Below are 26,266 nucleotides of genomic sequence, written 5' to 3'. Positions count from 1 at the left end.
CTGACGAGTGGCGGGCGGCCACGCCAGTAGGTGGAAGGAGCCGGTCGTGGCCTTCCGTGGCCGGTTCCCATAACAGTAAGTCCCAATTTATAGGTGTATTTAGGCCAATTTTAAAACATTCCCAGGTAAATGAAATTAACCAGTTTACCAATTAGTGCACCAGTTTACCCATCCTTCTCCAAACCAAGACATTCCTGGTTCTTCAGCATGCATTCTCCCCAGTTCCCCCAGACCTCCCACTCAGACAGTATTACTGTTGTGTTATATCACTTACACCAGATAAGTGGCAGGTGCAAAAATATGTAAATTGGCAAATGTATGCATGTATCTTTTAAAATAGCAACTTTCACACATAAGTACTGGCCTCGCCCTGGAACACCCCAGACTACCCCCTTTTTAGACGCATATATGTGCATGTTAAAGTGGAAATGCATGTGTATTTTTGACTTTTATAAAATATGGAATATGCGAGTTAAAGCTATTTATGCACATATATGCTATTTTTTACACATGTAAAGTTTTGAAAAGTCATACCATAGGTTTCATTTTAAACCTTGGTTTTGTTGATACCACTCTTCTTGCTGTTTTGCACTGCATCTATGGCAGGGGTAGCCAAATCAAGTCTTCAAGAGCCACAAATAGGCCTGGTATTCAGGATATCCACAATGAATATGCATGAGATAGATTTGTATACAATGCAGGCAGTGCATGTAGATCTATCTCATGCATATTCATTGTAGATATCCTGAAAACTAGGCCTGTTTATGGCTCTTGAAGACTGGAGTTGACCACTTCTGATCCATGGTTTATGGTTTTTAACATTAGTGCTCCTAATGCTCTGAACCTATGTTGTTGACTTTGGATGTTTCTGCCTACAAAGTTCTTTTCAAATTCTCTTCTAGTACAATGCTTTACACACTCGTTGCATCTCTCATGGTTCCTTAAGGTGTTTATGCCACTGTTGATATTGCTTTGTCCATCTTTTGTTGTCTTGGGGTATTTAAGCCACTGTTAGTGCTGTTGTACTGGTGTTTTAGTGCCTTGGGATGTTCTTGCCACTATTGTAGGTGACCGTTGCCTTTCTTTAGACTTTCAGATCCTGCCTTCAAAGCCACATCTTCCACAATGTAATTTAATAATCCCACATGTCCTCCTGCTTTGAATTCCTTCCTTGCCCATCCAGTTTATAATCTCATTAAGCAGCTATTCTACCACTATCTGCTGAGATAGTTAGCCAGATAAACACATAGCAGGTCTAACTTATCTGGCTAACTTAGGTTGAATATCGTAACTTATCTGGATAGGTTAGCCGGAAAAGTAGCTACGCACCAGAATGCCCACATCTCAACCCCTACTTGTTATGATATTGAGGTGTTTGGTGGATTCTCAGGGGCAACAGTGATGGTATCTTCTACGGGGAGAAGCCCCGTAGGGAACTGTAGCACTGGGCTAGACTCAGATGCAAAAACACAGAGATTATATCTTTATTATACAGCTTGAATGGTTCACCAGAGGCGGCAGTAGAGAGTGGATTAGATAGCAACAGTCTGTGATCCTCAGCGTGGGAGACCCGTCCCACAATGGTGGTGTAAGGCCCCGATGCAGATATCCAATAAGGCACTGTAGGACAGACAGACTGGCAGATGTTATAACACACTCCCTTATAGCTGAATAGATAGAGTTCCCAATGACAGTAGAGAGAGGATAGGTATCAACAGTCTGTGATCCTCGGCAGAGGAGACACGTTCCACAATGGTGGTGTAGGGCCTGATGCAGATGGACAGCGAGGAGCTGTAGATGGACAGACTGGGAGAAGTAGTACTCATTCTCTGTAGCTGTTAGGTAGTGTTCCAGCAGGTTGAAGAATATGAAGCAGGTACCAGAATAGACACACAGGCCCTCGAGGAGCGAGTACCTGTATTTAGGATAGGCACCTGGAAATAAGCAAAGGGCCCCCGAGGAGCGGGTACCCAGGTTAGTAGAACCCCGAAGGGTAAAGGTAGCTTCCAGCAGGCAGTAGAAGTGGCAGAGCAGCTTCAGACCAGAGTGAATCCAATCTGTTGCTAACTCGGCGAGAGTCAGCAAATGAGCAACCTTTTGAAGGAGGAAGCAGTGACGTCACTCGAGGGGGACGCCCCCGAGGTTCGCACCAACACTGCTACAAGACGTGAGGCATGCGCACGTGCGCACCCTAGGAGGCCTCAGGTCAACATGGCGGGACGCCGCGCCAGAGCCGCTCCGGGGAAGCTGGAGGATGCGGCAAGGAGATGCTAAGGACGCCATTCTCCCGAGGCTGGTGGAGAAGGCTGAAATAGAGGTGAGGCATGTCGGATGAAGCCGTCTGAGACCGACGGACACAGCACTACTTAGCCAGATAACTATTTAGCTGGATAAATAGTTATTTGACTAAGTGGCAGCCACTAAAATGGATGAATATTCAAACAGCGCCACTTGGCTGGATAAGTCTGAACTTATCCAGTTAAGTGGCACCAAATATCGACCTCATTATTATCTTAATCTAAATTACAAAACATTCTAGATATGGTACTATAGTCGTCTCTCGTCTGTACCTGTTTGTTTTTCTGGCGTGAGGACAGACATATGGAAGGGAGAAACTTCTCATTAATTTGCTTAAATTTCACATCTTTCAACAACTCCCTATCCACTTTATAAATAATAATACAACTACACATAGAAAGAATCTAAATGAAATACCACTTAATCATCTGTTTCACAAATGGAATATTCATGTTATTTATGGATTAAAGGAGTTGGTTTTGGGACAGATACTAGTAGGAATTCACCTACATGAACAGCCTTGTTATCCCTGGCATGTCAGTAATAAAATGAGAGGCTTGCTATGCAGAGTTAGAAAATGAAGGTTGAACAGCAAACAAATGAAATTTCAGTTTAAAAAATATACAGTATAAAGTATCAACACTGTCAGTGATACAATGCTTTTTGCCAACGGTTATCCAAGCTTCTGCAGTAGGCAGATTACTTGAAACAGAACAGCAGCAGCCAAGAAGTAGCTGCTGTACCATGACTAACAAGAAAAAATGTAAGTAATTTATTTTCATAAAGTTTGAGGAGATCTCTCTCTTTACTTTTGCTTGAACTTCGTTTTGCATATTTTTTTAAAGTATATTTTCATGTTGGCATCTGATTGCCTGTTCGTTCCTCCCTCCTAAAAGATTTATAAAAGTAAATAACTCCATGCCAACACAAACAGCTTCAGGACATTTGCTATATCATGTGAAGGATAATTGCCTTTTTGATCAATATACGCATGTTTATTTCATTAAGATCTAGATAGGCTGATTACTTGTATTTTAACTGTTACCTGGAGAGACCAATCCAGACAGGTGACAACACGATGCTTTGACCAGTGTTCATCATAGAACTGGCGGTTAAACGAAAGGTTGGCTCCAGCTTGAACATCTCTGAGCAAGTCAGAAAAGAGACAAGATAAGGATAAGATGTTGAGCGGAACCAGAAAGGCAACCCTTCAAGAGAAACAGACTAAAATACACAATCTAGCAGGCTGGCAGATCCCCAGAAGGTAAACTGTTTAAACAGTAATTAAATTAACAGTCAAGAGAACAGAGGGGGTACAGGGGCCTTTGAAGGTAAACATAATGCTCTACATAAAAGCATAAAAACATGAAACGATAGTATTACAGTATTTGCAACTGTCAACCTGAATGAAGAAGACTTGCGGTCAGCTGTTTTAAATAGTGATTTAAGTAAATGAGATCCCCCCCAAGCCCCATATTCCTTTATCTTAATGGTCCATTAATGTTATGAACAAACCGAAAAACTAAACACATCTGAAGGTATTTGCTGCCACTATTTGTTTTATAAGAATTTTCATACTCAATTATAGAGCACAGTACATTTTCTGAATTAATAATAAAAATAATATATATACATATATATATATATATTGTATTGTGTTCAAATGTGGTTGACAGAATTTCAAATGCACCATAGTTTCAAACATGGAAACCCATGAATTCTGTCAATTAATACTGAAAATATTCCATTTTCTCGTTTCTATACACTGTGCTGACTTCCCAAAAATTAACACATTCCCTTGAGGGAAGTTGTCCAAAACAGAACCAGGCCTAACATCAAGGAATCTTTTGGACTTCAAAAATATCTGGGGCTGCAGCCTAGGATTGCAGACACAGCAGAGATCAGTTGGGTCGAATTGGGTCATGAAATGCTATACAAATGGGCTCTTAATTCTGGTCTTCGATGACTGCAAATTTGACTGGTTATCAAAATAAACAGGATGGATAAATTAACCAAAAACAGAGTTTTCATATTCTAATAAATGTCATAGAAATTCAATTTGGATATCCTGAAAACCATATCTCTTTGGTGGCTCCTAAACTAATATAATAACTAATATAATAGTGGCAGGAAAGATGAATGTCAAAGATTTTAGGGTTGCTTGAGAAAGAAATCTCATGAGAAGAAATATTCATACAGGCACCTTGAGGTGTATTGTGAGATATCACCAAATTTTCATCAAATCCCAAAATTATAAAACAGTTTAAACCAATTTGAGCTATATAATCAGTTTGAAATGGAGGATAATTTTGTAACATTGCAGGTAACTTAGAGAACAACTTTCAAACTGTACACAAAAGTGTAAAGTGTGAGGATGCTTTTTATGTCAATTTTCAAAGGGAAATCTTTCCCTTTGAAAATTGGGTCAAAAAAGTATGCATGCAGATCTTTATCATTACTAATTCTTGGTGATTCTAACATGCATTTGGAGGCATACTGAACAATGTTGGTTTAAAACTAAGTTGCCTAATGATCTTGCAACCTGCTGATCCCAGTTAGATGAGTATAAATCAAAGAATGACACTGCCAAAAAACCATAATTTCTCCATAAGAACTCAGGCTGCTGCTTCACAGTCCTGTAAGTTATTTTATATTGTTAACTTTCTTACTTCCAACACTTACTCTGTCCATAGATCTTTGTGAGCAGTTTTCAGATTTCGGTGAGGCAAAGCTTAACAATGCACTGTTACATGTCTCTCAGACTGACAAGTCTAATCTGAGTGGTGTTCCATTTTTAAAGGGAGCTAGGTGGGAGGCTTTTGAACCCACCTCAACTTTGGAAGTAACTGAGATCACTGCAAATATGAAAACAAATCTCCATCCAATGAACTTATGTTCTAATGCACTGATGAAAGATTTGCGCTTTAAGTCCTTATATTATTAATTTGGTTGATGTTGGTTTAGTTGAATGCTACATGTCTATTTAATTGAAAACTGCATCCATTAGGGCAATTTTTTTAAAATTTGCTTTGGACCCTTCAGCTCTAAATAAATATTATCCTGTTTCATCATTACCATTTTTGACTACAGTCATTAAGAAGGTCATTTTCAAGCAATTAAACACCTATATCAAGGATAGGGGTCCCTTGACTACTTTCAATTTGTTTTCAGAGCCACCCGTTAATTAAGACTCTTCATATTGCCATTCTTGAAGTGTTATGCTAAGGTTTTGATTCTAGTATCAAGTTATTTCTAGTCCTTTTGGACATTTCTTTGAATTTTGATAAACATTGCACCATAGCATTTTACTTGAGCGTCTCTCTTCAATAGCCATCACATATCTATAACTCATTTTCATTTAGTTGCATGACCATTATCAAAGAAAGTCCCTGAGAACCTCATGATCTCCCTTACAGACTGGAGTGCTTCAGGTTTCTGTACTTTCTGGTTTTCTTTTTAACATTTATATCTCTCCAATCTGCTGTGTATGCTGTAATCTCAGAATTGACTATAAAATTTACATCAATGGCATACAGGTTTATTTTCCCATTTCTTCTTCCACTCAAGATGCATAGTCTAGAATTTTTGTTTGCCTTACCACTGTCAACAATTGTGAGATCTAATTTGGGATACTGTATACAATTCTGGAGACCGCACCTTCAAAAGGATATAAGCAGGATGGAGTCAGTCCAGAAAGTGGCTACTAAAATGGCCAATGGTCTTCATTCTAAAGCATATGGGGATAGAATTAAAGATCTAAACATGTACACCCTAGAGGAAAGGTGAGATAGGAGAGATATGATAGAGACATTTAAATATCTCAAAGGTTTCCATGCACAGAAGGTGAACTTCTTTCAACAGAAAGGAGGCTCTAGAACAAGGAGTCATGAGATGAGGGTGAAGGGAGGTAGATTCAGAAGTAACCTTAGGAAATATTTCTTTACAGAGAGTATGGATATCTGGGTATCTAGCTGAGCTGCACAGTGGCTGAAAATGGACCCCTATAAAGTTAATTGGGTGGATAGGCAGACTAGATGGGCCGTATGGTCTTTTTCTGTTGCATGTTTCTATTTTTCTAATTCTTAATAATTTAGACTTGAATTTGAGGAAGTCTAAAATAATTCTGTTAGCTCATTTTTCTGTCCCTAAGATGCCATCTGCATTATCTTTTGACAGTTTGCAGATTTCAATCACCTATAGGGGAAGAAACTTAGGGATTCTTTTGATACTTCATTACTTTTCTACCTCCACTTCATTTTGTGAAAAAAACAGCGTTTTACATGCAGAAATGCATTTGAAAATTACTCCTTAAAGTATAACTCAGTTGCCAGATGGCATCCTCAAAATTACTATAAAAGTTAGCTTTCTACTGGGTAGTGTGGTTGATTTTTTTTTCTGGAATTACAGTGGTCATACAGTCCAGCTGGTTTAAGATCTCAAATCTTAAACCAGCTGGACTCAAAGCCACATGATAAGCAAAGCATTGGCTTAGTTAATGTTTATGTTTATTGAAATTTGTTAGTGGCCTATACCAAGGCCCTAGGCGTCATACAAAATGAATGCCAGATCTGTCAAGTAAAAATGGCAAAAGATGCAGGACATTATAAATGAACTAAATTTAGACATCTTAGGGCTAACTGAACCATGGACAGATGAGGCAGGAGGAGTCTCATTAAATGAATTATACCCAGAAGGCTTTTCCATTGTTCACAAAACCAGGTCAGGAAGATGAAGAGAAGAACTAGCAATCCTATCCCAAAACACTATCAAAATTTGCTAAACCTCCTGTTTCACTAGTATCCGAATCAGAATGCCTACTATTCCTGCTTGGACTGAGAATCAAATATCTCATGTATTCAAGAACTATTAGAATTGATTACAGATTTAACTCTAAAATTCACCAAATTAATGATCATGGATGTTGCGACCGTCGCTGCTCGACATCTTCACTCCGCCCTCTTTATCTCTGTGGCGACTCCCTCCGGGTCTGATGGACGGCTAGCTGCCACGGCGTATCCATGCCGTCTCCTTCGGGCGTACCCGGACTGGCTTGACGCTGCAACTCCGCCATCTTGATGCCTAGGGCGCGCGCGCGCGTCCCGACTCTTGTACCAGCAAGGGCATGAACCTCAGGGGCGTCCCCCTGAGATGACGTCATCTGCTTCCAATATTTAAAGGTCTTTGAAAACGCTATCAAACTGAGTTAGCAAGGAAGGGATAAGGTTACGGACAAGGTTTCCCTATCCAAGCTAATCTGCCTCCTCGGACTTACCAGAGGTACCCGCTCCTCTGGGGCCTCGCTCTTTTCTTTAATTTCAGATTACAGATAGGAACCGGTACTCGCTCCTTGAGGGCCCATGTTCCTGAACACTTTGAAGATTCTCTACTCCCTGGAAGCTATCACTGCTACAAACAAATGTGAGTTACCATCGCTCTCTCAGAGCCTTCCCTGGAACCAGGTACTTGCTCCTGGGCCTAATCCTTTCCAGCTCCTGAGCTTACTTGAGACCTTACGTGAGTTTTGTCATCTAGTTCTGTTCATGAACTCTGCCTGCTCTGCCTACTCACTTTCTACAGTTTCTTAGCAGCTCAGCCATCCTGGGATCGTTGTTCCAGTACCTGAGGGACTACAGCCCTGCTGGGCATATCAGCTTACTACTGCCACCTCTGGTGGATTCTAATAATCCGTTTAATAAAAGAACTATGTATGTCTGTCTCCATACTCAAGCCTAGCCGGTGGTCCCTCTCGGGGTATCCTCCCAGGGGCATAGTCATCTGCCATTGGCCCAGGGATCCACCCACAACTATATCAGATTCATTACAGATTGCTACTCCTTAGCAAGACGATATCTGAGACACTACAAGATTGCTGACTCCTCCCTTTCCAGGAGCCTGCTACACAAAGCCTTCTCTACAGATTGCTCCTCCCATCAAGCATCAGATTGCTAACTCCGCAGTCTAACCAACATCAGAGATATAACAGATGCTAACTCGAGCAGCTGATCCATAACAATGGGAGACTTTAATTTACACATAGAAAATCCAACATCTCACACAGTTGACTTCCTCACCATTATCATGACACCCAAGCTGTAAAATCCTCTAAACTTGAGAAGGGACCCTTACTAGACCTAATTTTCCACATGGGAGAGAAAAACCCAAAATTTCAGGTGGATAGCATTCAGATAACACCATTCTCATGATAAAAATACTCAATAATTTAAATTCTCTCTATTCAGTAAGTTTAAACTGGCGGATACTGTTGCAGGAGTGCTATGGAGCAGCCTCGATTCTGGAGAGGTTGGTGTGCCCTTGGACCACAGCGCGACTCCAGAAGAGTTCCGAGGAAGTGCCAAGGCAGACAAGACGTGTCCAAACTCGGGTGGACAGACTGAAGACCAGGAGCTCGGACCTCTGCCAAACCTGAACGCACCAGAAGAAACCCAACAACGCAATGCTGGTCTCTGGGGTAGCCTTCCAGCCACTCAATAGCCCTTTTGGACCTGCTGTTGGGAAATGGCAGATGCGACAGGACGGACAGAGGTCGAGGACAGGCGATGGTACTGGGACCAGACGAAGACACTTGAAGATGACATCAAAGGAGAGGAACATCAGGAACATCAACAAGAGCACTTGATGAGTGAAGAGAGGACAGCAGTGAAGAGGAATCCGAACAACACTCGAAGCAGCCTCCGACCTGAACCGGGGCTTCAGTGACCCAGCGTGATCGATGCACCTGACAGGTCAACCAGAAGAAGACAAAACTTCAGACCGGGCATGGAAAATGCACCAGAAGGTCGTTTCAAAGTTAAATAGAGGACAGCAGGCAGCTAGGAGTCGAATGCGGAACCAGGCCATCCGAGGACAAGGCTTCCGAGAGGAGGAGCCGAAAGGCATGAACGTCTGAAGGCGGTACATCAGAAGACAAAGACATCAGGAACATCTGAAAACAAGGACATCTGGAACATCTGATGACAAGGATATCTGAAGGCAGGGTCATCTGAAACATCTAAAGACAAGGAAGGCAAAGAAATCAGGAACATCGACGACGAAGACACGGGATCCGACGAGAGACCAGGAACCAAAGAAGAAGATGACAAGGAAATAAGACAGAAGTGCCTTGAAGAAGCTGGAATCGACGAGAAGTCCAGGAGTGGACTGGCTCCTTGTGAAGGCGCTGGAAGACTGGCGAATGGCCCTTAAATAGGGCTGAAGTGGAGACGCCTGGATGAAATCATCAATCAGGGCCACGGGACCTTTCCCACCACGGGCCCTTTAAATAAGCTGGAGAGGCGCAGCCGCGCTCCTAGGAGGCAGGACCAGGGACAGCAGCAGCCATGCTGCAGAGAGGGAGCAGGAGTGGCAGTAGGCTGCAAAGCAGGTTCCGGCATCAGCGGCTCCTCTAGCCGCAGGAGGAACAATGGCGGTGGCCACCAGACTGCAAAGAAGAGGCTGGAGGTGGAGGCTCCCCATGCATGGGAGAAGATGACGTCGGTGGCCTCCAGGAGAAAGACGTGGGTGGCCTCCTGGCCGCAAAAGCGGGACGGCGGCAGCTCCAACTGCCGCGGAAACAGGTGGTGGCCTCCGGGCTGTGAGAGACGGTCAGGATAGCCTGGGAGACTGGCGGCAGAGAGGTGAGAGACTGCTCACTGCTAGGCCCGTGAGCAGCATCATAACAGATACAATCAGATCCTTGAAAGTGATCTCAAATAAAAAATCCCAGACTCCAGAAAACCTGATGAATATTCTATATTTTCATCCTATGGAAGACATGTAACCACCATGTAAAGGTATGGAATAAAAATCTAGCAAAAGCTTTAGACAAAATTGCCTTCAAAATAAGTTCTATACTCACCCAACACAAGCTTATCTTGGTATTCACATGAACTTCAAACTCTAAAATGTCAAAGAGTTAGACTAGAAAGAAAAGGTCCAAGATACTCCTTGAACAGGACAGCCTAAAATGCAAATTACATATAGTAACAAACCACAAGATCATAACAATAACAAAAAATATATATTTCTCTCAGTGTATTGAGCAAGCCCCAAACCAAGAAACAATTTGAAATAGTAAATGGTCTACAACAACCACTATCTTAACAAAATCTTACTTGAATATCTAAAACTAACAGCAAACAAAATTGTCTTTTACTTTCACAACCAAATCAAGGACTCCATCAACACAATCAAGAAAGCACCCATTTGAAGACAAATACATTAGAGATAAGAGAATCATTTACCCCATTCACTGAGAAAGTCCTTGAAATGACCCTAGCTACCCTAAGTCCAAACAATCTGCACCCTTGATCTGTGCCCATCACACTTAGTAAATCTAGCTAGTGAGGGCTTTACAGCCTAGACGCCAAAATTGTAAACCTCTCTCTCTCTCTGAGAATGTGCTCCCTCCAGTGCAAGAAAGGCTGTGATATAGCCTCTAATAAAAAAGACAAACGGACCTAGACAAACCTGAAAACTACTTCCTGCAGTCAAATATTCATTTTCTAGGTAAACTTATCAAAAGATCGTTAAGAACTCAGCTGAAGAAATGGCTAACAGAAAAAAACTGACTCGATCCATATTAATCTGGATTCAGAAAATGACTTGAAACAGAGACAGTCCTCGTTGCCCTATTGGATGATCTCCTTAAATATTGTGTTAGAAGCTAGGCAGCAGTTTTTAGCTGCCTTTGATACCATAGATCACAAATCATGCTGTTATTACTAGCAGAGGTCAGTCTAAGTGGCAAAGTTCTAACCTGGTTCAACTGTTTTCTGTTGGGTAGGCAACAATCAGTACATTTCACTGAAATCACGTTGACTTCCTGAATTTAACTTTGAGGTCCCCCAAGACTCCATCACAATACTCTTTAACATATATCTCAAATCACTTGCACAGATGATTTGATCCTTTGACGTAAAGGTTTACATCTATGTGGATGATCGAAGGGCAGGAGCCACGCTGACACAAGTGCCGGGGAAAAAAAACCTGACCTCAGCCTTTAAATTCAGGGCTCCTCTTTACTGCGCTATGCGCCGGGCGTTGCGCGCACGAAGGAGCACGACCTAAGGGGGCCTGCCCCTTAGTGCGCCCCTTCGTGTGCCCCTTGCTGTGCAACTTGCCCCAAGACTTATTCACTTTCCTGGCAACCTTTAAAGCCGCTGCCTTGGGTTCATTCCCTATCCCCTTCCATATAACCCCATCTGCCTTGCCACCTGTTCCCACTTACTTTATTGTCCGCAATAATCTTCGCTGGAATCCCCTCTGGAATCCCCACTCTCCCTACCCAGGTGTCACCAATTACTCTGCATTTTGTAGCTACTTGTATTGGTATAATCCAGCTACCCTATCGCTTACAATTCTTTGTCCATGGGTTCACCTTTATCTCCTCCCGCCTCCTGGTTATGCGAGGCAAATACACCAGCTCTATAACTAACTGCCTTCCTCTACCAGTGCGCTGTCATGTGCTACTCGACAATCCCTATTGTGCACCACCCCCACCTACGTAAAACTAATATATCTCAAATACTTCCACTCAACCCACGGAAATCCCTAGTCCCCATCATGACCTCACCACTCACGCAATTCCTTGGCCTAGCTACGCTAGCCATCTCTTTATTCAATGCTCAATCTATACTCAAGAAAGCACCCATTCTCTATGACATGCTCACTGACAACAACCCTGACCTTTGTGCCATTACTGAATCCTGGCTAAAGGATTCCGACCATGTCTTCCTGAACCAGCTCCCCCAACAGACCTATGATATATTCTCCATCCCGAGACCCAATAAAAGATGTGGAGGGTTACTCCTGGCTGCCAGGAAAAGCCTTAACCTCAAGCTCCAACCTTCCCAACCCCCCCCCCCCCCCCAAATTAGAGATAGGGCTTTTTAGATCTAATGCGCTTCAGGTGTGCCTCATCTATGCCCCCCAGGCATACTCGACCATGACCCCTCCCCACTCATAGAATTTATTGCTGAAAACCTTAAACCCGACCTCCCTGCTATCATTCTCGGAGATTTTAATCTCCATGTAGATGTCAGCCCAGCAACCCCGGCCTGTGAAACCCTCCTGATTACCCTCGATGCCCTTGGCTTCAGACAGCTTATTACAATGCCCACACATAGAGCAGGCCACACCCTCGACATACTCTTTGTTAACTCTCACATCACAGTACCCAATACCCCCGTTGCCACCCCTATCCCCTGGTCTGACCACTTCATCATCAATGCCCTCCTCACCTCCAATACCAATGACAAGAGCCCACAAAAACAAAACAAAACTATATCCTTCCGAGAACCATGCTCCTCAGAGGACCTTACCCTAGCACTCGACAAAGCAATTATGAACCTTGACCTCTACAATCCTGATGCAGCCTTACATTCGTGGAATAATATCACCACATCCATAGTTGATGAACTCTGCCCAATGGTTCATAAAAATATCCCCCTCGCAACCAGAGATAAAAAAAAAACATGGTACAACAATGAGTTAAAAAAGTTCAAGCAGGACCTAAGATCCAAGGAACGCATCTGGCGCAAACAACCCTCCCCTACACACAAAGCAGTATACAAACATACTTTGCACAACTACCGCCAAGCCACCCTTCGAGCTAAACGAGACTTCTACTCATCCAAAATTCATGGCTACCAATTCAACTCCAATGCCCTCTTCTCCTATGTTGCAGATCTTACGAAGTCCTCCCCCCCATATCCAACGGAAGAAACACTAACATAAAATGTGAAGAGCTCGCAAAGTATTTCCAGAGCAAAATCAACAGTATTCTCCTATGCTTCCCCGCCAAGCCCTCCCCCACCCCCACCCCCCTCTCTAATAATACCAGTCATTGCCTTGGATCCCTTGACCCTACCTCAACCCTGGAAATAGAAACCATCCTAAAAAAGATGAGACCTGCCTCTCACATCGTAGACACAATCCCCTCAAAAACCCTCCTCTCCATCCTAATACCACTGCCAAACCCTTAGCAGACATAATTAATTGCTCACTTACTTTTGGCAAAGTCCATGATCCCCTTAAGCTTGCTGTGGTGAAACCCTTTCTTAAAAAAACCCACCCTTGACCCTGCTGACCCAGCAAACTACAGGCCCATCTCCAACCTGCCCTTCATCTCCAAGATCCTTGAGAAGGTAGTCAACATACAACTCACAGACTTTCTCAAGGACCACAACATCCTCCACCCCTCACAATTTGGCTTCCGGAAAGGTCGCAATACCGAAAACCTCCTCTTAGCAATCATTGACACCATCCTCATAGGCATGGATCAAGGGAAATTCTTGACATTTCGGAGCCTTTGACACTGTCAACCACCAAATCCTTCTTTCCCGGTTGGCAGAGATAGGTATCGCTGACACTGCCTTATCTTGGTTCTCCTCATATCTCACCCACAGAAAATACGTAGAACAACTTGACAAATGTGAATCCTCCCACATCCCCCTGATGCAAGGGGTCCCCCAAGGATCTTCCCTATCTTCCACGCTTTTTAATATCTACCTTCTGCCCCTCTGCCTTCTCTTTGACCTTGGTCTGAACTTTTTCCTGAATGCTGATGATGTTCAAATCCTCATCTCCATTCAAACTACGTTCAAAGATTCCCTGCAATTCTGGGAATCCTGCCTTGCCACCATTAACTCCCTCTTAGCCAACCTCCACCTCGCACTTAATGCTGCGAAAACGGAAATCCTCATCATCTCCAATCAACTGGAATACGCTACCCTCCCTACTGCCACTGTCCCCACCTTAACCCACTCACCTCTATCTTCTGTAAGAGATCTAGGAGTCGCTCTAGACCAACACCTCAATTTTAAACCACACGTTAAGTCTCTACTAAAGGGGGGTTTCTACAAACTCCATATCCTTAAAAAACTTAAGCCACTCCTCCATGCCCAAGATTTCCGACTGGTCCTGCAGACAACCATCCTTGCTAAACTTGATTACTGCAATACACTCCTATTAGGCCTCCCTTACTCCACCATTAAACCCCTACAAATCCTACAGAATGCCATTGCAAGAATCATAACTAATACCCGTAAAACTGAACACATAACTCCCATACTAAAGGAGCTGCACTGGCTACCGATCCCCTACCGCATCCAATACAAAACCCTCACCATCCTTCACAACGCACTCCATAAAAATAAGTCTGCATGGCTCAATAACATGCCAAGTCTCCGTACCTCTAATCGCCCCACTAGAACCGCCCTCACAGGCACCATGTACACACCACCTCTCAGAACTGCACACCTCACCAACACCAGAGAAAGGGCGTTCACCATTGCCGGCCCTACACTCTGGAACTCACTTCCCCCCTATCTACGTCTTGAACCCTCCTTGCACACCTTCAAAAAAGGCATCAAGACATGGCTCTTCAGGCAAGCCTACCCGGATGTCAACCAGACATAACCTTGTTCCCCTTCCTCCCCCCGTTTCCGTCCTCTACCCTCTGTAACTCTCCCAGCCATAACCTTGTTTCCCTTCCTCCCCCTTTCCATCCTCTACCCTCTGTAACTCTCCCAGCCTCCCCTGCCTCTTTTCCCCCCGCCCCTTGACAGAAATCTTGGAAATAATGTAAATTAACTCTCCCCTGTATTGCTATCTTTTAAAGAAATTGTTGTATATCGTTCTCTTTGCATCCCGTTTTATTATGGTTCCTTTCTCTTCTCACTCTACTACCCTATCCTTTCCAGCTGTGCTCGCCCCTGCCCCCCTCTCCTCCCTTTTCTCGACTGTTCCCCTCTTCCCCCACCGTGTTCATTGTATTTTCTACCTTTCTAAGTTTTTTTGTAAACAGGCCTGATGTGCTCCAAGAATGTCGGTATATTAAAAGTTTTTAAATAAATAAATAAAATAAACAAATGATGTCCAGGTCATGCCAACAATGGACCAGGACCTATCAACAATAATAAACTAAATATGTATCTTAAAGCCATTCAAGAATGGACAAAAACCTCTACTTGAATCCCAACAAAATGGAGATACTATAGATACAAAATAGGTGCAAACAAATCCCTGATCAAAAACCAAAAACCATGAGGACCAGCCACAAAGACAGATAAAAAGTCTCAGAGTCTTAAAAGACTCAGAACTCACTATGCTCCCACAAATCCAAGCAATAGTAAAAGTCTGCCACTTTCAATTATGAAATTTTAAATGTCATGTGTCCGCTCATCAAGTAGTCAAACCTAATCTTGGTTGTTCATGCCTCAGTAATCAAACAAATGGATTACTGCAACATACTCTACAAGGGTCTAACAGATAAGGCCCTAAGCAAACTCCAGATAATTCAGAGCTCTGCTGCACAACTAATAGAAGAATGCAAACCGCACAACCACATCACTTCCGTCCTACTCAAATTCCACTGACTGCCAATACCATTCAGAATTAAATTCAAAACTCAAACACTCTAACATTCTAACACTCCAAAACTCAAAGCTCTAAGAGGAAATAAGCCTATCTACTTGAGTGAAAGGCTATCCACATAGATGCCTTCCAGACCACTAAGATCCTCACCTGGAGCTTCCATAACTACTTCGTCAACAAAAGAACCCAAAAGATCAGATACCTGTAATAGATCCTCCATAAGAGAAGCATCTGCCGTTTTAACTCCCTAGCAGAAGGGCTCTGATAAATACATGACTACTTCTACTTCAGGAAGCAAATAAAATCCTGGCTATTCTATCAGGCCTTTAAATGCAAAACTTGAAAACTGACTACAGAAACTGTCTAGCATTTCTTCTTGGATACCTTAAACACGCTGCTACAATCTAGAGGTTTGCTATGGCAGTGTTTATTTTTGAGTTAGCCAGTAATATTGTGCTGCTGTTTAGAGCTTAGTCATGATTGCAGATTTATTTATTTAGGCCTTAAGGTGCATTTATTTTATCAACATATTGTGTTTTTGCTGCTGTTTAAATGTGAAGCTACAAATAACCTGCTTGAAGGCTAATTTTCTACTATTCTATAACCTGCCTTGAGTGAATTCTGTATTCAAAAAGGCAGGACATATATCCGAGTAATAAATAAATAGGTACAGCCTTTAATGCCTGGTACTGCATTTATATCTGATTAACTACATCAGTAAACTTATTGCCTCTGCATGAATGTGATGTAGTCAAAGGAACATTTGTTTCCATCCTTGTTAAATTATTCTAATGAATTTAAATTAATCTAAAATCTATGGGAGGGAAGGAGAAAATATATTTCATTTGGATTCAGCATATAACAGTATTTTATAATCATATAATAAAAATCAGCTAACCCGTCTTTCTCTTCTAGATCTCTACCACTGTAGTCAAAGAAAATGTTTGAGTCTTCAGCCAAAGCTCGCTCTATGACACGAATAGTCCGGTCGAAAAAGATCAGAAATTCTTCAGAATGGACAACTTGTTGCTTCTCTTCCTCTGTAAGTTCTCTTGGAGGAGCTTGCAAAATTACAAAAGATATTGACAGAAACATGAGTTTTTTAAGTGTTCAGAGCAAATCAAATCATAGCACTTCGGTATATTATGATACAAGGAACTTAGTGTGCAACTTAATGCCACAAGAACTAATGAAAAACATCAGCCCCTTATAGCTAACTGAAGCTCGGTAACTGCATATTTATAGTTTTATCCATTTTTTTTATACTTTGAAAAAATGTGCTTCGCTTCAGCATGGTCTATTCAAACAGAAGTAAGGGAAGGATGGAGGGTGATGTGAAGGAAGCTATGAAAAAGACAAAGAAACTGGAATTTTGGAGACCTCTATGAAACAAAAGGGAGGCTCGAGTAGAAAAAGTGAAAGATGCAAAACATTAAAAGGTCTGTTAAGTTACAAACAGACCGATAAAGACCTGCTCTTGGACGCACGTTTTCCCTTACCCCTTATTCAGTAAGGGGAGGAAAACGTGCGTCCAACCTGCAGCACCTAATAGCGCCCTCAACATGCAAATGCATGTTGATGGCCCTATTAGGTATTCCCGCGCAATACAGAAATTAAAATGTGCAGCCAAGCCGCACATTTTACTTTAAGAAATTAGCGCCTACCTTTGGGTAGGCGCTAGTTTCTGCCGGCACCGGGAAAGTGCACAGAAAAGCAGTAAAAACTGCTTTTCTGTGCACCCTCCAACTTAATATCATGGCAATATTAAGTCGGAGGCCCGAAGGGTAACAAAAGTAAAAAAAAAAAAGTAAAAAAATTTTTAAATGGGCCTGTGGCTGTCGGGTCAAAAACCAGACGCTCAATTTTGCCGGCGTCTGGTTTCCGAGCCCGTGGCTGTCAGTGGGCTCGAGAACCGACGCTGGCCTGAAACTGTGGGGGTTATTTTCTAAAGCGTTATCGCATGCGTTAGGGCCCTAACGCACACGATAAGGCCATATCGCATGCGAAAAGGGCCTTTTCGCATGCGATATCATGCAAATTTGGGGGAGAGGAGGAGTCAGGGCGGGAAGGGGAGGAGTCAGGACGGGGACAGGGCAGAGTCGGCTGTGTCTTCGCTGCCGGCAATAATGTTACTGACATTATCATCGGCAGTAGCGCCGTGGTGCGAAGGCTGTGGGCTTTCGCAGGTCTGGTCCCCCCCTTCGCCTCCCGCCCCCCCGTTTTCGCAGGATTCATCATTCTGCAATGAATGATGAATCCTGGCCTATGGTTGAGAGAAATATTCACAAATATTCACAAAAAATATTCACAAAAATAAAAATTGGAATAAGGAGAGATGTCTTACACCAGGAAGCACCCAGAGCAGACACAAGAGTTAGCTGGTATAGATGATGGCTCAAAAGTAGAGTCATAGAAACACTGACATAACAGTACTGGCCAGAAACATCATCTTTACAAATAAATGTGGTCTATGCTTGCAGGAGTGAAATATGTGAATGTTGAAGAAAGCAGGCAAATATTTCTCTCTGGGAGAGCTGCTTATACATAACATTTGAACAGCACATTGGCAGCATAAAATTCATAGCACGTAACAATTTCAGCATCATGATTTCTTCCAAGGGATGTACTAATACAGAATAAGTAATACTACCTCAAGCACTGAAAGATTTAAGATTAATCTAAGTAAAGGCACAAAAGATTTATTTGAGAGAGACACCACCCTAAATGGAACTGAGGAAAGGTTATAGTTTAAAAAAGTGGAGTTGAAAGCCACATAAAAGAGTGATACAGTTCAAGACATGGCCAGGAGTAGTGACAGCAATACATATTTTATTTTGGAATTAGATCACACCTTTTTATTGGTAGCTCATGGTGAGTAATATTCAGGTGCTGTAGTATTTCCCAGTTCCCAGAGAGCTTACAATCTTAGGGGCTTATTTTCTAAAGGTTTCCCACATTTTGCATCTATAGGAAAAATGCTTTGTAAAAAGGTTGTATCTGAAGTAATCTGTCCAAGATCACAAGGAGCATCAGCAGGATTTGAACTCTGGCTTCATTGGTTTTAAGCCTGCTATTTTTACCACTAGGATACTCCCCTAGTCATAGTTATGAATAAAACAATCCATAAATGCATTAAGATGAATTTTAAAAGCCTGCTGCACACCAAAATCGGGAGATGGGCATGTATCTAGCACAAACACATGTCCATTTGATTTTATAAGCCACCCACATGCGCACACAAGTACTGATGCGTGAATATCTCTCATCAGAATATAAGTGAAAGTGGCTATGTGCCAGCGCAAAGTTACTTCTGCTATGGACGAGGTGTAAGTCTTAATAAAACTATTTCCAGGCATCTATGAAGTGTTTGAAGGGGTCTGGATTAACTGGAGGGTGTATAGGTTAAAAGAACCAGAGGGGTTTGGAGGATCTAGCTGTAGACTGGGCAAACTGGTGGACAAACTGGTGAAACTGATCATGGCCTGGAGGCAGGTCTGTTATAAAATTCCCTCACTTGCACGTCCCAAAGCCAACTTATGCTGTATGGGGCGGATTTTAAAAGCCCTGCGCGCGTAAATCCTTCTGGATTTACGCGCGCAGGGCCCTCGCGCGCCGGCGCGCCTATTTTGCATAGGCCGCCGGCGTGCTTAAAGCCCCGGGACGCGCGTAAGTCCCGGGGCTTTCGAAAAGCGGCGGTAGGGGGCATGTCCGGGGGCGTTCCCGAAACGACGCGGCATTACGGGGGTGTGCCACGGCGTTTCAGGGGCAGGCCCGGGGGCATGGCACCGGCCCGGGGGCATGGTCGAGGCCTCCAGACCAGCCCCCGGGACCGGAACACGAGCGGGGCTGCCGGCCGGCACGCGCAAAGTTAGGGGGGGGGGGTTAGAAAGGGCCGGGGGGTGGGTTAGGTAGGGGAAGGGAGGGGAAGGTGGGGGGAGGGCGAAGGAAAGTTCCCTCCGAGGCCGCTCCGAAATCGGAGCGGCCTCGGAGGGAACAGGCAGTGCCGCACCAGGCGCGTACTTTTGTTCGCGCCTGGTGCGCGAACAAAAGTACGCGATTCACGTATTTTTTAAAGATCTACCCTTATGAGCATACAAGCTTAAAATTAGGAGCACACATGTACGCAATTTTATAGCATGTATGTCTATGTGCGCGCAGGATATAAAATTGCTGCATATCTGGCCACATACCCATACACACGTATATGGGTGCCTGTGCACCCATTTTAAAATTATTGTCTTAGTCAATAGAAGTTCCGTCACCAAATACATAGTTATGAGAGACACTACCTCACAGTCAGGCAGAGCTCTATGAGCAAATGCTTGGTCAAAAATGGTTCCATCACTAGACACATGGCCAGGAGAAATTCCATCACCAAAGTCAAGGTCTATTTCACCACCAAGGTCACCATCAGCAGAGACATTGGGCTTGATATTCAGTGTCATTTATCCTGCTAAGTATGGACTTAGTCAGACAAATCTCCTCCTTGTGACCTTGAGCAAATCACTTCACCCTTCATTGCCTCAGGTAAAAACTTAGATTGTGAGCCCTCTGGGATCAGGAAAATACCTACAGGTCCTGAGTGTAATCCACTTTGAAGTGCCAAAAAATGGAATATAAATCAAATAAATATAAAAATGTTAAAATCTGACCTACTCACTAAACTTGAGCTAGTTGGATATGTTTTTATTTGGATAAAACAGTATCTGACTATCTTGGGGGACGGTTTGTGGTTGGGGTACTCTGGAATGTCGCCTGCTATCCATCTAACTTTAGGACTGCCGAAGAGCAGTCCTAAAGTTAGCTGAATAAACTTATCTGGGTAACTTTTATACAGCTGGGTATATTCAGCGGTGCTGCCATAATGCTGAATATCTTGCTAAAAATTAGCTAAATAAGTTTAACCGGCAAACTTGGCTGGCTGGCCCACAGCTGAATAGGAAGACTGAAAGATGGTCGGAACTGATTGAGTCGCTTCTATTTCAATATGCTGTGCACTATATTAAAAATATAGGAGGACCAAATCTGGAAATGAAACAATAACTACAGTGGGCAAAATCAAAGCTGCTGAAAAGATGAGAGCAGGGAGAAAGAGAGAACAACAACAACAACAGGGAAAATCGCTAAGCTACAATAAACGTCGCTAAGGTATAATGAAGTTTTTAGCTCAGCTATTTCAGCAGCTGCAAAGTTCATGGATCATAATCTTTTCCAATGGAAAAGAAGCTGTGGAACTAGGAGATACAATATGAAGCTCCAAGGGGGTAGACTCGCGAACGACATCAGGAAATATTTCTTCACTGAAAGGGTGGGTAAAAGGAATGCCACCTCCCCCCCCTCCCCCCCCGGAAGGGGAAGCGAAGAGAAGAACAGTTACTACCCGCAGCAGAAGGCATGCAGATAACCTGCACAGAGCAGGAGTCACCAACTTCAACAGAGGGCATGCAGATAACCTGCACAGAGCAGGAGTCACCAACTTCAACAGAGGGCATGCAGTTAACCTGCACAGAGCAGGAGTCACCACCTTCAACAGAGGGCATGCAGTTAACCTGCACAGAGCAGGAGTCACCACTTTCAACAGAGGGCATGCAGATAACCTGCACAGAGCAGGAGTCACCACCTTCAACAGAGGGCATGCAGTTAACCTGCACAGAGCAGGAGTCACCACTTTCAACAGAGGGCATGCAGATAACCTGCACAGAGCAGGAGTCACCACCTTCAACAGAGGGCATGCAGATAACCTGCACAGAGCAGGAGTCACCACCTTCAACAGAGGGCATGCAGATAACCTGCACAGAGCAGGAGTCACCACTTTCAACAGAGGGCATGCAGATAACCTGCACAGAGCAGGAGTCACCACCTTCAACAGAGGGCATGCAGATAACCTGCACAGAGCAGGAGTCACCACTTTCAACAGAGGGCATGCAGATAACCTGCACAGAGCAGGAGTCACCACCTTCAACAGAGGGCATGGGGGGTAACTTACACGGAGCGGCAGTTATTACCCTTAAAAAAAAAACAAAAAAAACTTGCTGAGCAGACTGGATGGACCACGCCGATCTTTTTTTTTTTTTTTTTTGCTGACATTTACAATGTTACCATGTTACCATATTACCAGTAACATTTTTCTTCAAAATAAAAAAAATATATATATATATGGAATTCTAGTGACAACCATTTTAAATCAATTCAAAATGTTGGCTAGTACTCTAGCATTCATTTCATAATATTACATTAGTAAGTAAAGCATGCCTCCACCCCACCCGCCTCCTTGCCATCCGAGCTCCAACAGAAATAGAAACTGCAGTTCAGATTTCAGTATGCATGTGAGACAGTAGAAGGCATTGCTGTTAGCCAAAACTGGCAAAGAAGAAGAAAATATCCATTATTCTAAAGGATTAAAGGAGGGGGGGGGGGGGGGCTGCTCAACGAAGTACAGTGGGACCAGTCTATACGACTCGAACAATAGCTGGCACAGAATTTGCCTGGCACTGACTAGAGGAAAACATGCCTCCTACATACCACTATCATCACCAGCAAATACTTGCACCATGAATTAAAAACGAGAAAGAAAAAAAAAAAAAGGCCCAGTGTGAAGATTTAAGAAGAAAGTGTTAAAAGGAAAACAACTGGAATGTTCTTATAGCAAACAACCTGAAAGGATCACTTTTTTTTAAACAAAAACTTCATTTTCCCACAGCTTGAAAATAAATTGTAAAAACAATGTTATGGTTCTTGACAACTATAAAACATCCAAAATAAAAAAAAAAAAAAAAAAGATCCACTTGAAATAAAATAAAAAGTAAACAAAATGCCAGCTAAGATGATCAAGGGAAATACATGATTGGTTACAGACTTTGTTTCAGTAAGCTCTGCTGCACTGTTGCTATGATGTGCACAAGACTGAAAAAGACTAGGCAGCCCTCTGCCCCAAGAAATCATTTCACCATGGTTTATAGGGATGTGCATTTGTTTTAAATGAATTTCAAAAACACGGTGAACAGGGCAATTCGTTTCATTCAGGGTCCCAAAAACAAATTGAGAGCCCCAGAATGAAACAAATCTTATTTGTTGCATTTGTCTGGGGCCTTGCTTAGAGTGTAGACCAAGGCCCAAAGCAAGGGCCGCGGCCTACGCCTAAGCACAATGCTGGTGCCTAGTCCTAGGCTCAAAAATGGGGACTCGTCTAAGGCATAGGCTGAGGCTCAAAGCAGGGGTCGCAGCCTAGGCCTGAGCATGATGCCGGAGTCTCGACCTATACCCAAGCCGATGCCAGGGCCTCGGCAGAGACCCAAGCCCTCCCAATCAGTCACTTATCTGCACCATCAGGTATCCGAGGGCCAGGCCATGTCCAATGCCTAGGCCTCAGCCTAATGTCAGGCATAGGCCCAGGCTTGGAGCCCAGGCCTCACAGCTCCGTCGATGCCATCATCTTCTTTCTTCTTTAAACTGATGCCGTGTGCTGGGGTGAATGCGCTGGAGGTAATTAATTAATTCCGGCATGACCCCAGTGCACAAAGTAAGTTTAAAGAAGAAAGAAAAGGACAGCATTCATGGAGCTGCAAGGCCTGGGTTCCAGGCCTGGGCCTGATCCTAGGCTGAGGCCCAGGTGTCAAGACCTGGTCTCCAGGCCTAGCACCAGCATTTTTCCGGGTGGGAGGAATAGGTGGTGGGGACAAAATGAGAGGCCTTGGGAAGCTCTGTTTTCTTTTTTTGGATAATTTTTTTTAAAATTTTTGATTCATTTTTTTTACATTCCATGAACTTAAATTTGTGGGGAAAAACCTCCTGAAAATGAACCGAAAAACAAAAATGAATTTTTTTTTTTATCCCTGCACAGCCATAAACAAAACAACTAGCCTTTTCTTTCAAATGAGAAACATCAGAGACCAGTTCAAACTCACTGTTCAAACTGGTTTTCTTTTTCCTTCTTTGTTTTGTGTGCTACTTATCACTAAAACCATCTGTATGTAAATTTTTGTAACTGAATGAGTGATGCAAAGTTACCATCCTTGTTTCTACTTGTGCAAAATTGTAGTCACATAGGAGGTAATTTTTTAGTACATCCCTGCCTGTAGCTAATATTTAAAGTGAAGCTACCAAGGCCCTCTAAAGGGCTGCAAAATTGTAATAATGTGGTAGAGGCAAATAACATGTGTTATTTGCCAACTGACGCATGTTTTTTTGCTGATCTCGCAGCTTAGCACAAAACAAATCCAGCGCAACACTAGTAAAATAGTAATGAACTGCGTCACATGCAAATGTAAACAAAGCAGCTCATTATTATGTAAACCGAATAACGCAGCTTGCAGTAAACTTCTAAGTGGTGTTATTCTAAGAAAGATAGCTACACTTCAAAGAGAGGTAGCTGTGTTCCTCTGTTGTCCCCTGGGAGTATCGCCAAGCTAAGGTACCTGGCGATGATCTTGGACAGCTATCTTAAAGAGGTCACTAGGCCTGTAAAAAGCACCTCTGGTGGCCCCTAGGGCTAAAGTTCATATCCTCAGTCTATGCCCCCAGCCATATAAATATTTAAAAAAATGGGCCTTTTAATAAGCCTCGTCCCCTGCCTCCATACGTTTTGCCATTGTCAAATCATTTACAGGTGTTGTCCTCCCCCTGTGGTTGCCACACCACCCGTTCGGTCCCCTCCAGCTTATGTCATAATTAGCTGTGAACAAAGGGGGCAGACATGATCCCCACTGATTCCTGCCCCACCTTTGCCGTAATAGAAAATGGTGCTGTTGCAGGTCAGCCAGTGACATTTTGTGTTACGGCAAGAGTGGGGCAGGAGTGAGTTGGAATTGCTTCACCATAGTGCAAGCTGGGGATATGTTTGGTTGGGGTGGAGAGGACCTCTGGGGGAAAGATTTTACAAGGGAGTGAGGTTTGAAGGCAGGGGCAAAACTTAATAATAAGACCCCTTTATAAGGGGGGAGGAGACATATTCTAGGGACAGTACTTTGCCCCCACCTCTCACAGGTCACCAGAGAATTTGGATTGGGAGGGGTGCGAGGCGTTTTTCATACAAGGTCTTGCAATCCTTTTTAAGTCAGCCCCCCCCCCCAGGAACCTCTTGAAATGTAGCTAAGTTTCCTAGAAAAATGTGGCTTGCAAAGTTTACTGCAAGCTGTGTTATTCTGTCTCTCTAATAATGAGCTGCTTTGCATATCTGTTGCGCCCGTCGGTCGCAGACGGCTGCGACCGCTCTGCCCTACCTCTTTTTCTCCCCTTTCCCTCTCTTTGGGCAAGATGGCTGTCTCCGGTGCCAAGTGCCGTGGGCCTCGGCGTTTTCAGACCAGCATGGGCGTCCCCATCCGCCATGCTCACTCCTGTGGCCTCCTAGGGCGCGAGCTCGCACATCTCTGACGCTCAAATACAGGTCATGGCGGGAACCTCGGGGGCGGCTCCACCGCATGACGTCAGTACCTCCGGGTATGACCAGCCTCCGCTTCCACTACCAATTTAAGTTAGCGAAGACTTTGCTTTGCTACTCTGCCTGCTCTAAGCTGCTAGCTTAGACGCTTCCTTTCGCTAAGGGCCTCGCTCCAGCAGAAGCTCTAGACACCCACTCCTCCGGGGTCTCTCGCTTCCAACTTCCCTTCGGGGTCCTCACTAACCTAGACAACTGCTCTTCGGGGGTCTTTTCTCTTATTCATTCCAGGATATTGGATCATTGGGTAATCGCTCCTTGAGGGCCTATCTTCTTCATATCCTGCACCACGGACTTTCGGTCCCACCATTCTACCATCAGGAAGACGCCTTCACTCTGTGAGTACCTCTACGATCTGGAGCTCCAACTCCACCCACCAGCTGCGGTGTTACCCGCACTGCGGGCTCCTGCCTATCATGAACATCTGGGTGAGACTATACTTCTGAGCCTGTTGAACGTATTGGCACCTTGTGGATCAGTGCCTTACCTTCCTGCTTTACCATCTATTTACAGCAGTACAATAAAGACTCTACCCATTCTGTGTCTGCTATCTGTGTCAGCCTATCGCAGTGGTTCCCCTCGGGGCTCCTCCCCGTGGGAGGAGTCATCTCCATTGCGACCAAGGGTCCACAAATCCTCAAACACAACAATATCTTTGCATGTGGAGCAGTTAAATCCTATTTTATTCGCATTTCATTGGACGTTACCACTATGGGACACCAGGAAATTTGGACAGGGGGTTGGGCCTCTTACAGGACCTTGTGGCTCTTTTAGCTTAGTGGCCCTGGGATAGGGGCTGCCATCCCACGTTGCCGTGTTTGGAAACGCACAATTTTCTCGGCTGTGGCAACGCAAGTTAAATTCCTGCAGTACCGCAGTTTAAGAAATGCCGCAGGAAATAGCTATTGTCAAAATAGCATAAGAATGCACAATTTCTTTCTTGCGGGTTATTAAAGAGGCCCTAAGTGAGCACATTTGCAGGCAACTGCTCAAGGTTTAAAAAAAAATACGCATGTTCATTTGAAAATGAAAATATGTGTGCTGTTTACTTCCCCAAATAAACATACTGTCTGGGGGCGTATTTTTTTTTTTAATTTGGATAAAAGTGAAAATCAGTATGAATTTTTAGCCACTCGGGGGGGGGGGGGGGATTTTTGGCCA

At 43.7% G+C, this 26,266-nt stretch overlaps 1 protein-coding gene across 1 annotated transcript in view; it reads right to left on the bottom strand.

Moving 5' to 3' along the window:
* The window catches only part of DYNC1I1 (dynein cytoplasmic 1 intermediate chain 1), a 693,069-nt gene that overhangs the window by 303,178 nt on the left and 363,625 nt on the right, over window positions 1–26,266 (bottom strand). The window contains exons 8-9 of the mRNA XM_029588927.1: window positions 16,571–16,733; window positions 3,344–3,443 (exon numbers count right to left, since the gene is read on the bottom strand). Coding sequence (XP_029444787.1) covers window positions 3,344–3,443; window positions 16,571–16,733 — 263 coding nt within the window. The remainder of the gene's footprint in view (window positions 1–3,343; window positions 3,444–16,570; window positions 16,734–26,266) is intronic.

Source organism: Rhinatrema bivittatum, chromosome 2 (assembly GCF_901001135.1).
Source record: "Rhinatrema bivittatum chromosome 2, aRhiBiv1.1, whole genome shotgun sequence".
Taxonomy (NCBI): Eukaryota; Metazoa; Chordata; class Amphibia; order Gymnophiona; family Rhinatrematidae; genus Rhinatrema; species Rhinatrema bivittatum.
This window is presented reverse-complemented; position numbering and strand designations above follow the sequence as displayed.